The 14379-nt window shown below is 49.6% G+C and overlaps 1 protein-coding gene and 1 long non-coding RNA gene across 2 annotated transcripts; one reads left to right on the forward strand and one right to left on the reverse strand.

Moving 5' to 3' along the window:
• Window positions 1–1002: 1002 nt before the first annotated feature.
• LOC116474628 (uncharacterized) lies at window positions 1003–12748 on the reverse strand. The gene is made up of 4 exons (XR_004249720.1): window positions 12635–12748; window positions 10807–10921; window positions 8449–8661; window positions 1003–4278 (listed from the first exon to the last, which is right to left on the reverse strand). It is a non-coding gene; the product is annotated as an uncharacterized LOC116474628 (long non-coding RNA).
• Window positions 11463–12631, forward strand: CALML3 (calmodulin like 3). Its single transcript, XM_058429466.1, has 2 exons — window positions 11463–11995; window positions 12194–12631. Exons 1-2 carry the CDS (start codon window positions 11588–11590, stop codon window positions 12338–12340), a joined length of 555 nt encoding a protein of 184 aa, XP_058285449.1. The 5' UTR covers window positions 11463–11587; the 3' UTR covers window positions 12341–12631.
• Window positions 12749–14379: the final 1631 nt, after the last annotated feature.

Genomic DNA, 14379 nt, shown 5'->3' on the forward strand with positions numbered 1-14379 from the left:
TGCCTGCTTTAAATCTCTCATCAGGGTACTGAGCCCACACCCTAAACCCTCCTGCCTTCTCCACACATCCCACCCTTACCCGCAGGCAACCCATTGTCACAGGGAAGCTTGAGCCACATGTGTGGGTACAAACACATGCACACGCACGTGCATGCCTTCCTGTATTAAATGCTAAGGTTCTCTTCCGAAGCATAAACTTCAAAGGCTGGAATTGGGAACAGAAGCTCTTCCTGCTGCTTGGGGAACTCCTTATCCTTCAAGGAAGATCAACTTGTTCTCTGGGAGATAATTATCTTGCCCCTTTGGTTGTGGAGGCTTAAAGTAACAACCTGTCCCAGTTAGCTAATCATTGAATGCATCTTGGTATAAAAAGATCTGTAGCATGTGGCTAAGCCTCTCAACGACATCCCCCTACTTCACTTTTTTTTCTTTTTTTGAGACAGAGCCCCACTCTGTCACCCAGCCTGGAGTGCAGAGGCATCATCTCGGCTCACTGCAATCTCTGCCTCCTAGATTCAAGCAATTCTCCTGCTTCAGCCTCCCAAGCAGCTGGGATTACAGGCATGGGCCACCACACCTGGCTAATTTTTGTATTTTTAGTAGAGACGGGGTTTCCCCATGTTGGCCAGGCTGGTCTTGAACTCCTGAGCTCAGGTGATCTGCCCACCTCAGCCTCCCAAAGTGCTAGGATTATAGGCATAAGCCACAGTGCCCAGCCCATATTTTCTGTCATTTTTTTTCAAAACATCAAACGTCAAGCTTGAAAGGTTCAGTGGATCATACAAATGAACCTATCCCAGAGTGAACCCCCCATTCTCCCTCCCTATCCCCCCCGCCCCCTCTCCTCCCTCTGCCTCTGTTCAGACCCTTCACTTTCACCTCTCACCACCCACCACCCTCCAGCACAGGTTGGGGCAGTGAGTGAGCTCACGGCGAGCTGTCAGGGAAAGTTCCAATTCCTGCATATTTCACAAGAAATAGCCCTTTTCCCAGGAAAGTGACAAGTCCAAGAATAGATTTTTATTATTATTATTTGGCTGCTTTTATCATGAGACCTATTACTGGTCTGCTTTGGTTTAGGGCTGATCCTTTAATCCTGGTTTAATCCCACTTGCTGTCAGGAACTAAGCACAGGCCACGTTAATGCCTCTTATTTGGCCCTTTGCAAAATGCATCCATGGAGGTGCTCAGTGAGGCTCCGGAGCTGACCTCTGCAGCCGAGGCAGCCGTAGAACTCCATTGTGCTGAGAAGGCAGCTCTTGCACGGCAGGATAGCCCAGGGCTACCTGGTGCAAACTGCAAGACCTGACGTGAGGACCTGCCCAGGACTGTCTCCATACAATCTCATTGTTTGGCTTGGGGGCCCGTGGTGCAGGTGAGGCCCCCAACTATGCCAGAGGACCGCCTCTACATGATGACCAGACCAGAGGCCACGCAGGGCGCTGCAGGCTGCAGGGAGCATGCTTACATGCCAGCTTTTTACATGATGGTCTATCAGATTTCAATTAAACCAATCACTGCTCTGTTCCAGAACAGTGATCTCCTCCCTGAATGTCAACTCCAGCCCAGCCCGGGACACAGCCCTGTGTGAATCTTGATGAGTCACATGAGACAGAACAAAAGTCACCCAAAGAGCTGAGCCAGGCAGCACATCTGGAGGAGGCTTTCAAGAGACGGTGGGAAAGGAAGGCCCAGGGCCCACGCTCCTGCAGGAAATCCCTCCATCTGAGGGGAAGCAGTGAGGCTGACCGAGAAAGGGTGCTTTCACCCCATGGTCAATGGGAGTTGGAGTATAGAGCAAAGCATATCAATTGTCAGGTCAATCCGGGCCTTGGGAAGCAAAAGGAAGCCGCAGTATCTGGTCAATTTCACGAGCAGGACACAGATACAATTACCGTCCTTATACATGTTTCATCAGCATCTCCAGTAGCTCATGTTCATGTCCTCCATCTCCATTCGGTTGCTGTCGCACATTGGAGTGTGAACTGCAAAAATCCCCCAAAATCCCAGATCGACAGCATATTTTGTGCAGGCCCTGCAAATCCAGGCACATCTGACAATTTCCAGAAGACTGGAAGGGAGCTGTGATGGAAAGTCGCTGGTAGGAAATTTTGATGCTGGGAACAAAGACCCCAAAGTCCAGTCACACAAACAGGCCAGATGAAAAGACGGCCCAGGACAAGAAGTAGCCAAGGACTTTGCTCTGTGATGAGTTTGCTCTGTGATGAGTTGTGGGGGATGCGGGGGGTCCTAGCAGATATTTTTAAATTCTTCCATTCGTGTGTTTCCCAGGTGATCCCACAAGTCATGCGAGGAACATCCTCCCACTAGTGGGTGAAGGTCGAGGTCCTGACGAAGTGCCACTGGCCATGCTCCAGGATCGGGGCCGCTCTTCCAGGCTTCTTCTTCCACCTCTTTCCTGAATCCCCCACATCCTCTCTCCACCTGGTTCCTCCAATCTGCCCTAGTTGGGCTGTCAGCCTAACTTTCAAATTTGGCTTTGAGCCTGGAGTGTCTTTCCGACCTCCACGGATTCTTTACTAAGGAGAGAAGTCCTCTCTTCCCCCTGGGACCTGCTGTCACTTATCACCTTGGCAGTTTCCTGGCCTCTCTTTAAGGAGCCTGCACCAGAGTCCCTGGGTGGTGGCCGTAACAGAGAGCTGGGGTTGAACACTGCGATGTACCAGAGGGCTTGCGGGAAGCTGGGTGCGTGAGTCCATGCCTCCTGAGGCCTACACAGCACAAAGGGTGTGGGGGCAGTTTCTCATGCTTGCAGAGACATGAACAGAGGAGAAGCATGGTGGTCAATATCCACAGATGCCAAGGTGTCCTGAGACGCCGAGCCTTAGCAGCTGCTCCCAGGGGCCAGCATGGAGGTCTCCAGCCACCACCGAGCCCCATGCAAACGAGGACAGTGGGGAAGAAAGAACAGACAACCCAGGCAAATAAAACAGGCACCTGGGCAAGGCCATTTGAGGAATAGCATGGAATTTTTTGAACCAGAACTTGAAGGAAGGATGAGGTTCCAATGATCCTTGTGCAATTGGAGGCAGAGCTGCTCCTTGATGACAACATGATCCTCCTGTGCTCTTTTTACTTAGCAAATACTGATTAAAGTCAGCGAGGCAGAGGACCTGTCCTATCTAAGGAGGCTTGACAGGGAAAGAAGTCGGAAACAGCCCTGGCTCTTGTGAAACTAAGATGGGAAGGAACTAAAAGAGGGGGTAAAACAGAAGTGATGGGAGGAGGCAGAGAGTTAACTAAAAGTGGGTATTCAGGGAAGCCCTCACAAGGAAATGGAATTTGACTTTCAACTGAGTGACAGGGAAGGGCGAGCACTTCAAGGTTGGGGGCAGAGTGTCCGGGCAGACAGGGGACTCATGCGAAGTCACAAAAGTGGGTATCAGGCTAAGAGTGTTGTTCAAGGAGCAGAAAGTAGGCTGGAACATAGTTTTGAGGGGTCAGCGATGGAATCATAGTGAGGAAGGCGGGAAACAGTCATGGATGGTGAAGAGAAGCCTTTATAGGATTTTGAGTAAGAAAAGACATGCATTGAATATAAAACAAATAGGGAGACCACTTATGAGGCCGTTGAATATTCCTGCCTCGAGGTGATGGTGGCTTGGTGCACTGGATGAGTAAAGAAACATTTTCAAAGTAGAGCTGAACAATTGGTTTAGAAGTGCAAGAGGAAGGGAGGAATTAAATATGACTCTAGGGTTTTGTTCTGAACAATTGAATGAATTGTTTTTTAAAGAGATGGGAAGACCCCGCTACTTGGGAGGCTGAGTTGGGAGGATGGCTTGAGCCCAGGAGGCAGAGGTTGCAGTGAGCCAAGATGGTGCCACTGCACTCCAGCCTGGGCGACAGAGCCAAACTCTGTCTCAAAAAGAGAGAGAGAGAGATGAGAAGACTAGAGGAGGCAGGCATGAAGGCCAAGAAGTCTGCTTGGTTACATTAGCTTGGTGATTAAACACGCAAATGGAGGTGTTAGATTGGCAGCTGCATACATGAGGTGCTTAGCAGAAAAGGTGGAGAGAGATATACGCTACGAACAAGCCTGTCTAGATACTTTCTTGAGCTGAAAGCCATCTAAGGCAGGGCCAGTCCTGGCTTCTGTTGTCTGTTTTGCAGCTTCTGGACAAGACGGTTAAAAACTGCATTAGTGATGACCACAGAGAAAACGGAAAAGGAGGCTGGCTGTAGGAATCGGAAGATCTAGGTCCCAGTCCAAGTTTTAAACTTGCTAGTTGTCCAACTTTAATTCATATTCATCATCTGTGACATGGAGACATAACACAAAGGATAGTAATTGCTCAATGGATAGTAAGCAAATCCATGTCTTACATTATAAATGTAACCGTGAAACAGTAAAAGAACGAACATAACTAACTCCATTTTTGTTTAAGGGGCCTTTGCCCATTCCTGCATGGATGCTAGGATAATTTTAGAGCACTGAGATAATACATAAACACGGAAATCATATAGTTTTTGAAACTCACTCTGAGATTAAAGGTAAAGCATATAAAAAATTAACTATGTTTTGTTAAAGATTTACAGTAGCCTTGTGACCTCCCCAAGGACAAAGAAGTTCTCAAACTCCTCGGACCTTCACGGGCACCCAGATGTCTGCAGTCCTCAATCCCCTCTTGATGCTAATCCTCCCTTCTCCCCCATATCCCCCTCCCATTAAAAAAACCCCAACCAGCCTGACATTTTTGAGATGGTATAATGGTTTAGAACACTAGCTCACCACCATCTCCTTTATTTGCTGGCTTTCCAGAGAAACCTGCTTTTCCTCCCACCAACCCTTGTCTCTTCAGTCCAGCTTTCAAGCGGTGAGAAGCCGAAGCTGGGTTCAGTTACATAAAAGTGCTAATATTTACACTGGGGAGGAAGGAAGTTGATGAGCAAGTGTCAGTACTGGTGGATGGCTTCATCAAGGAAAAAAGAGAGAGTTCAGAACTACTCAGCCACACCCATTCCAGCAGGGTCAGGGGAATGGAACTGGCTAAAGATTGGAGAATCTTCATATCTTTATATCACCCAGCAGGAGAGGCACATTTGAAAGGACACTTAACAAATTCTTCTTAACAAAGGCTATTACAACACCACTTCGGGGGTGGTGGGTGGGGAGGGGGGGAAGCAAATCACCTTGGGCCTTCTGGCTCTAGGGTTTCTAGTTTTCAAAGAAAGCAGCTGCAGTTGGTGTGTGTGGGGGGTGGGGTGGGGGTTCCTTCGATCTGTATCTATTGGATTCTTCGTATCTGTATCTATGGGATTCTGCAAGGCCAGCACCGTCCCACCACAATTCCAGAGTCTTACCTGATGCCTGCAGCTGGGGGAATTCTACACCCAGTTCACACTCCTGAGTCCCAGCACCCCAGGCACCTGGTTCTCAAAGCCTGTTCCATGGATCTCTTTGGAAACAGGGTGTCCCAAGACCCTTACTGAGGGCCTGAGAGGTCAAAACTATTTTCACAATAAACCAGTGTTTTTTGCCCTCTTCACTGTGTTGATATTTGCGCTGAGGTCAAAAGCAACAGGGGTAAAACCAGTGCCTTAGCATGAATTAGGAACCCTGTGCTAGGCATCGTGACACCGTCCACTGCCACACTGTCTTATTAAACAAACAAACAAACAAAAAAGCTGGTTGCACTTAAAAATATCTTCGGAGCAGCAGAATTACTTTTATTAAATTTCAAAGCTTACTTGTACATTTTTAATAGTCTGCTGATACTGAAGTGTGATGATTGTCATGAGGAAAGCATTGCGTGATTGATTAAATGAGTAGCAAGGTAAGCTTTTTTCATAGAACATCTTTTTTGTTGGAAAGAACAGCTGATGGACAAACCATGATCACTCAGATCTAGTAGTTGGCAGACATTTTTTCGAGAATGGATGAAGTGAACCTGTTACTTCAAGGAAAACAACTGACAGTATTTGTTGCCATTAAAAATGTTTGAGCTTCTGAATGAAAATTGGAATTTTTGAAATTTTGTATTTGTCACTGTGAACTTGATCCTCTCCAGTACTTAGCAGCTTTTCTAACGAGATTGGTGGTGACATTAATGAATTTTTTTTTTTTTGAGACAGGGTCTCACTCTGTCACCCAGGCTAGAGTTCATTGACGTGATCACAGCTCACTGCAGCCTCGATCTCTCTCCTATGCTCAAGCAATCCTCCTCATACCTCAGCCTTCCAAGTAGCTGGGACTACAGGCACACACCACCACACCCGGCTAATTTTTCAATTTTTTGTAGAGATGAGGTCTCACTATGTTGCTCAGGCTGGTCTTGAACTCCTGGATTCAAGCAATCCTCCCACCTCGGCCTCCTAAAGTGCTGAGATCACAGGTGTGAGCCACCACACCTGGCCTAATGAATGTGATTTTTAAATGTTATGTATGTAATTGTTCAACCAGTGAACCAGTATTTTCCAAGTGACCAATGCATGGCATTAACAAAACCATGCATGGGTAACAGATCTGTTCAAAGGGCAAAAGAGACCAATGGATTTTCATTTAACAGTATGAAAAGGTCTCTGACATGGTCTCAGATTCCATACTGCAACTCACCTTTCAGAAACTACCATTTGTCAAATTTTGATGTAATATCAAAGAAGAATATCCACAATTTTTTGAAAAGACTATTCAGATGCTCCCTCCTTCCCCAGCTGCATACCTGTGTGAGGCTGGATAATCACACACTCCAAAACATTTTGCCACGGATTGAGCGTCGATACAGATTTGCTTCTGGAAAGCCAAGCATGAAAGATATTTGCAAAACTACTTTGTAAAACGCTACTCTTCTCCCTATTACTTGTCTTGGAAAATACTTATTTTTCATTTAAAAATGTTGTTTTTCTTTAACTTTTTTTTAAGTTGAGGGGCACAAGTGCAGGTTTGCTGCATGGGTAAACTTGTGTCATGGGGGTTTGTCGTTCCAATACTGGACTACAGGTCCACCACCACCCACTAATTTTGTATTTTATAGAGACGGGGTTTATCTGTTACCAGGATCCACCCACCTCGGCCTCCCAAAGTGCTGGGATTACAGGCATGAACCACCATGCCCGGCCTGATCACCCAAGTATTAATGGCTAGTACTATTAGCCATTTTTCCTGATCCTCTCACTCCTCCCACCCTCCACCCTCCAGTAAGCCCCAGTGTGTGTTGTTCCCCTCTATGTGTCCATGTGTTCTCATCGTTTAACTCCCACTTATAAGTGAGAACACGCAGTATCTGGTTTTCTGTTCCTGCATTAGTTTGAAAGAATAGTGGACCCCAGCTCCATCCCTGTCCCTGCAAAGGACATGATCTCATTCTTTCTTATGGCTGCATAGTACTCCATGGTGTATATGTACCACACTTTCTTCATCCAGTCTATCAATGATGAGCGTTTAGGTTAATTCCATGACTTTGTTACTATGAATAGTGCTGCAATGAACATACGCGTGCATGTGTCTTTATAACAGAGCAATTTATATTCCTTTGGGTACGTACCTAGTAATGGGATTGCTGAAAAATATGTTTTTATGTGAACAAGTAATGGGTTTATTTCTATTAAGTTATAAATATATATACTTAAATATTAAAGTATTTCTCGGTTTTAGTTGCAAACAGTAAATATTTATACATACATTTATATTTATATATATTTATACATATATAATATATTTATACATATATATTATATTTATACATATATATATTTATATGTATATATATTTATACACATATATATGTGTGTGTGTGTATATATATATATATATGTCCCACATAAACACAAGCTCTTTGGAGTCCCCAATAATTTTTAAATGTTTAATTGCATCCTGAGACCAAAATAACATCTATTCTGTAGGGAAAGGAGTTGCTATATTGGGGTGAGAGGCTGCAGGGAGAGAGTTAAACGGAAAATAAAAAACATTCCCTCTGTCACAGTTTCCCAACCAGCGAGTTGCGACAGTCTGGCCCATCATAAGGCTGCCCTCTATGAGTCACTGCGCACTAAGCAACACTTGAAAATCCTGAGTCCTCTTTTTTTTCTTTTTTTTTTTTTTGAGGCAGGGTCTTGCTCTGTCTCCCAGGCTGGAGTGCAGTGGCACAATCTTGGCTCACTGCAACCTACGCCTCCCTGGTTCAAGCGATTCTTCTGCCTCAGCCTCCCAAGTAGCTGTAGCTGGGATTACAGGCACCAGCCATCATGCCCAGCTACTTTTTGTACTTTTAGTAGAGACCTTTAGAAGAGGTTTCACCATGTCGGCCAGGCTGGTCTCGAACTCCTTACCTCAAGTGATCTGCCTCGGCCTCCCAAAGTGGTGGGATTACGGGTGTGAGCCACTGCGCCTGGCACTGAGTCCTCTTTCAATGTGCCTTTTTGAGAAGGACATTTAGGTAAAAGCTAATGTTTGAGCCACAGAGCCATGACCCAGAAACCAGCAGTTACCTGTTGGCTTCTCATCCTGGTCGTTGGTCAAGTGGGCAGGAGGTATGACCGTATTCCTGTCCTTGTCCATCAGGGCACCGTCTCAGGCCAGGTTTCCCCCAATGCCTTCCTGGGATCTCCAGAAGACTGTGTCAGCCACATGCCCGTGCCTCTCGGTACTCCTGCCTCCTGTGACTGCCCCTGTATTCCTTCATGAAGATGTCCCTCCAGCCCCTAGGCAGGGAAAGTAGAAGAAAAATGCTTCATAGCATCTTTTCCACTAGATCGTCACTCTGGCAGTCAAATAGGGGGTGTGGTTATTGGCTATTAATTATTCTGCTTTTCTATACATAATAATAGCTATGCTCACCATAGTCTCATCTCTCTGAGAGATATAAAGCTGACCATATTACCAGGCCCTCCACATTACCTAACCTCAGAGAAAGAGAAAATATTGGGGGTTCAGTAAGATATGGAATATTTTTTTATCTGGGATGGTTTTTGAATTTTCAGTCATTTCCCCTAATAATAGAAATATGGCAAATGTAAAACATTTTTAAATGAGCAAAGATACTATATTTATAAGAAAATTAAAAGCACTTATAATCCTATTATCCAAAGTAACCACTCTTAAGAGGTTGGTACATGATTATCTAGACGTTTCTTCTGTGAATGTATATAAATAAAAATATATAAATGTTTAATACATGAAATCGTATCACACGTACAGTTTTCTATCCGCTTTTTAAAAATTTTCCAGGGAAAGCTTTCCATTGTTGTATCCTCATCCCCATTTTAAAGGCTGTGTATGATTTCATGGTGTGGAGGAAAGTTCAGGTATTTGTTACGAACCTGCTATTGTTGGATAGTCGGGTGATCTGGAGTGGAGATATTTAAATATTTTTAAAGTGCTTTTGGGATGTGAATTCTAACACTCAGGCATCAGGCACCAGTGTACAATCAAGAGGCCCTCTCAGAAGGTGACAGAAGGTCCCCATGTCCCAGAATTAGCCCCCAAAAAACCCAAAATTAAAAAGGGACCTTGATCCCCAGCTGCACTTTTCACGGGGTGACCTTGAGCAAGCTGTGTGTGCAGCCTTTGCTGGGTCTCCCCACCACAAAAGAGTTCTCCAGAATATTCGAGGAGGGGTGGGGCTCCCAGGAGCAAAGCACACGCTCTTTCTTGCTTAGCCCCCCATGGACAGAGCTGTAACCTGGGCCCAGGGTGTACTCCCAGCCTGCAAATGGAGATGCTGCCTCATTTTTCTCTCTACTACCCCAGGGAGTCCTGGCCAGCCCATCTCCCCACTCCCCTAGAGCTGTTGGGGTGTGAGGTCTCAGGCAAGGCCGAACATTCTGGGGCAGGGAAAGGAGGGGAGGCTGGGCTCTGGTCACCAAAGTGTTACCCACACATGTGGCTTCCAAGATGCCCATCACCTCGTTCCCTCCACGCCACCCCTGGGCCCCAGGGCTCTTTGCCAAGGCTGCCTGTGGCTGCCATATCCCTGAGCCCTGCTGCTCTGGGGTCCACAAACTTCTCTTCTAAGGAAAAGATTCCATGGGGATGGAGGGATTCTTCAACCTTCCTGCTTCCTCCTGCCCAGACCCTCAGGACCCAGGCTGTGTGGGAGCCCTCAGGCAGGAAGGAAGGAGTCTTGCAGGTGGCTTCAATTTTCCCCCTACCACAGACCCCCTGCAGACCAGAAGGACACACTTGACTCTACTTGAATAGAGAAGGGAAGGAAATTCAGAGAGAAAAAAAACGAATATCCAAGCCCTTCTCCTGCCATAGTCTCTTCTCGGCAAGTCCAGGTCCTCAAAAGGACACTTTCTTTCCCATTCAGGTCTCTACCCCACCCCCACACACCCAGCAAAAAATAGAGTGGGCTCCACGTTTCTCCCCCAGTGTGGATTTCCTGGATTCCCACAGGCGAAGCACCTGCTCCTGCCTCTCTGGGGGTCATGTCTCCAGGCCCCCTGGGAGTGGGAGCTGAGTCTGTGCTGTGAACACCCCACCATCCCCCTGAGTGGGTCTCCTCCTGGAGAGGCCGCTCCACAGCCCCAGCTCCATGCCGCCCGGAGCTCCTGGGGCATCGTGGACCACAGAATGATAGTGGGACTTCCTGGCTGAGCCCTTCAAGGTCTCCTTTGTCTCTCCTCCTTGTCCCCTCCCTCACGGGCCTGCAGCCCCACTGATCATCTTCCAGCCCTTGGCCCTGCCATGCTCACTCTGGCCTAGATGGCTGCTTCTCAGTAGAAGGTCTGTCCTTGACCAGGCTGAAAGGTGACCTCGGGGTCCTGTCCATCACCCCCTTGTATGTCCGTCAGCATTTATCAATAATCCCTAGTTACCTTGTTTGCATTCCTTGATTAGTTTACCTGCAAACTAGCTGTCTCACTAGTTAACCTCACGAGGACTGGGGGTGGCTTGCCGGTCCCACTGTGTTCCCAGCTTCCAGAGTGACACTGCACGTAGTAGGCCCTCAATAAATATCTGTGAAAGCATGGATGAGTGAATGGGTTGGAGGAAACCCCTCCCTATTCATGTCCATTCTGAAGATAAGAAAACTCGCTGCTTCTACCTGAAGGGAAAACCTTCCTCCTCCAAAAACCCTCCGGTGCTATATAAGGCTTTAGAAACCAAAGGCAAGGAAGTTTCTTCCATCTGCCTTTCATCCTGCAAAAAGCCCTCCACGCAAGGGAGGAAAGGGCACTGGAGCTCACTGAGTGGGACACAAGCGGCAGGTGGGAGACGGGGAGGGAGGAGAGAAAGGGAAATTCAGGAGGAAGGAGTCCAGCGTGGATTGCTCCAAAGCTCGCCCACCACGCCCTGACTGCAGGTGTGATTCGGGGGCCCCTGTGGCTCTGCTGGGTCCGGGTGCAAGCAGGCACAGAGGTGCTGGCGTCAGCTCAATTCGCAGGCCCTGGACTCCTGTCTAAACAGGACAGGCCCGGGCAACCGCAGGGCAGGGGCGTCTGCCAACGATGGGGGAGGACGCTGCTGCTTCTTAAGCTCCAGCGTCTCAAGCCAGGGCGAGACAGCCCGCCGGCCGCCCGGATCTCCACCTGCCACCCCAGAGCTGGGACAGCAGCCGGGCTGCGGCACTGGGAGGGAGACCCCGCCGCGGCCTCTTCTGCCACCCACGCCCCCACCCCTGGCATGGCCGACCAGCTGACTGAGGAGCAGATCACAGAATTCAAGGAGGCCTTCTCCCTGTTTGACAAGGATGGGGACGGCTGCATCACCACCCGCGAGCTGGGCACGGTCATGCGGTCCCTGGGCCAGAACCCCACGGAGGCCGAGCTGCGGGACATGATGAGTGAGATCGACCGGGACGGCAACGGCACCGTGGACTTCCCCGAGTTCCTGGGCATGATGGCCAGGAAGATGAAGGACACGGACAACGAGGAGGAGATCCGCGAGGCCTTCCGCGTGTTCGACAAGGACGGCAACGGCTTTGTCAGCGCCGCCGAGCTGCGACACGTCATGACCCGGCTGGGGGAGAAGCTGAGTGACGAGGAGGTGGACGAGATGATCCGGGCCGCGGACACGGACGGAGACGGACAGGTGAACTACGAGGAGTTTGTCCGTGTGCTGGTGTCCAAGTGAGGCCGGCGCGGGCCATGCTCCTGGGCGCCCACGCGGCCCACGGGGCAAGAACCCCGGGCCTCCCGCCTGCTCCCTCATCCCCCTGCCTCCCCTGGGCACTGTGGCTTCTTCCTGGGCGTGGTTGATTCAGCCCACCTCTCCGCATCCCGCTTCCAGCATCTCTTCTCTGCTCTCCTGCCGACCTTCCCACCTGCTCATCTGAATGACATGCAACACTCCCACTCCAAGCAAACCGTGAAGCCCTCCCCACTCGGGAGAAGCAGAGCTGACCTTAGGACCACGCGCCAGGGCAGGTTGCGCTGACTCTGCGGCCTGCCAGGACGGACACCGGGTGACCCCTTAGGGCACCCAGGCAAGATCCCTAACAGACACCCAATGCCCAGGCCAGGGGGGCTGCAGCCCTCAGCCCACGCCAGGATTACTGGAGGCTCCTGGACTGGAGGCTCCCTCCGAGGTCGGCTTCTGGAGGGTAGGAGGCATCTTGGCCTGCAGTAAGCAGTGCTGACGGGGACTTTGGCCACAGAAGTCAGGCCTCCTGAAAACAGCACTGCCTTCCACGCTGCCCCAGCTTGCCCCATTCCTTGCCCGCCAACCCACCGTGATTCATCTTCTGAAGCTGGGAGTGAAACTGGGTCAGCTGTAACCTGTTCCTATTCATCTGGAAGGAGGGAGGCTTGGATGAGGGGGGGATGAGAGCTGCAGGGAAATAAATGAGATATTCCTTCTTATTTCATTTCCTTTTTTCTGGTTCCCATGGAAATGATCCTTGTTAAATTCAGGGTTGAAACGAGGCAGGAATCTCCATTTTTGTGCTTTTTGAAAATGCAATGAATTCCTATACAGGGGGAGGGGGGATGGTGCCTCAGAGAGAGAGAAGTCTGGATGAGGGAAATGTTGAATATTCTCAATCAAATGGATACACTGGCAGCAAAGAGTGGTTAAAAGTCCATCGGGACTTGAAAGACCCGAGTCCATTACGCTGAGAAGGGACCTGCTGATTCCTTTGATTCCCCCTGGCAAGTGCTCCCTGGTTGTGAAGTACCAGGCACTAGAGGTGGTGAGGGGCTGGGGGGCAGCTGGGCACACACAGTGTAACAGCCATTCAGAGGCGTTGGTCCTGCGCTAGCCCTGCAAGCGGCCGGCAACACCCAGAGGTCGAAGGGCCCTGCCAGAGACCCCTTCAGTTCTAAAGGGAGGTATGTTTTGCGGGATGGGCACTAGACGGAGCCCATCAGAAAAGGCCATGGTAGATGCATCCTCTCTCCCTGACACCCCACCCCCGCCCACCACCACCGTGTTTCCTCCTTTGTAAAACAAAGAGCTGGGCCCCAGGCCCCGGCCTTGCCATCATCACTGCACCACTGGGACCTCCAGGACGACAGGACCCTCATGCCACCTGCTTGGGCTCAGGGCACCATCAAGCACTTGGCCTGCATAGACAACTGGCACCTCCCTATGGGGCAGCCACTATTATTACCTTCCTCATCTTACAAACGAAGAAGTGGAGACACAGAGGGCTTCAGAAAGCAGCCCTGGGTCCCACCAGTGGGTAAGAGGCAGACCTGGGATTTCAGTCAGGTCTGTGCCCTGACCACTCAGCTACAGGTCTGCCACCAACCTGTGCCTCCACCATGGTAACTACGGTAGTGCCTCTCTCCAGCACTTGTGAGGAGCCAGAACAACATTCTTAACACACCTGGCATGTCGTAGGTGCTTAATAATGACAGCTACTATTACCATCACCTTAAAGATCCCTTCCCACTCTAATACTGCAAGGCTGTCCAGGGTAGCCACCCCTCTCCATAGCTCGAGAACAAGACAAGAGCAGAAAGGGGCAGAAGCAGGTGCTCTGGGGCTGGATTCCTGAAGGGATGCTGGATGGTGGGGTCTCCGGTGAGCACTGGCCCAGGGCAGGTGTAACTGCAGGTACTGCTGTCAGGGGAACAGAAGCAGAGGGCAAGCTAAAGCTCAGCTTGCCGAGCAAATCCCCATCCCTCCCTGCTACTCTCAGGAGTTGGGGTTGATTGGACACGTCCTGGGGAAGATTTGGGAACAAGCCTCATAAACACTTGGACAGAGTGTCTAGAGTTCATTGGGCAGCAGCTCCCCAGGGGGTGGGGGGCAGTGAGCAGGAGGGGCAGGTAGAAGCCCCCACATGGCTGCTGATCGCCGGCCAAAAGGAACAGGACATCCGGCCTAAGCACCTTTTGTAGAATGTCTCCTAAATTCTGCAGGAAGGAGAGAAACCGAGGTCTCCCTGCACAGGGCGTCTTTGTCGTCACTGTCATACGCATGGCTGAGGTTTGACATCTAAGCCCCCTCTTCCCAGGTGCAGGCTTGAG

This window comes from Hylobates moloch, unplaced genomic scaffold (assembly GCF_009828535.3).
Source record: "Hylobates moloch isolate HMO894 unplaced genomic scaffold, HMol_V3 SCAFFOLD_2, whole genome shotgun sequence".
NCBI lineage: Eukaryota > Metazoa > Chordata > Mammalia > Primates > Hylobatidae > Hylobates > Hylobates moloch.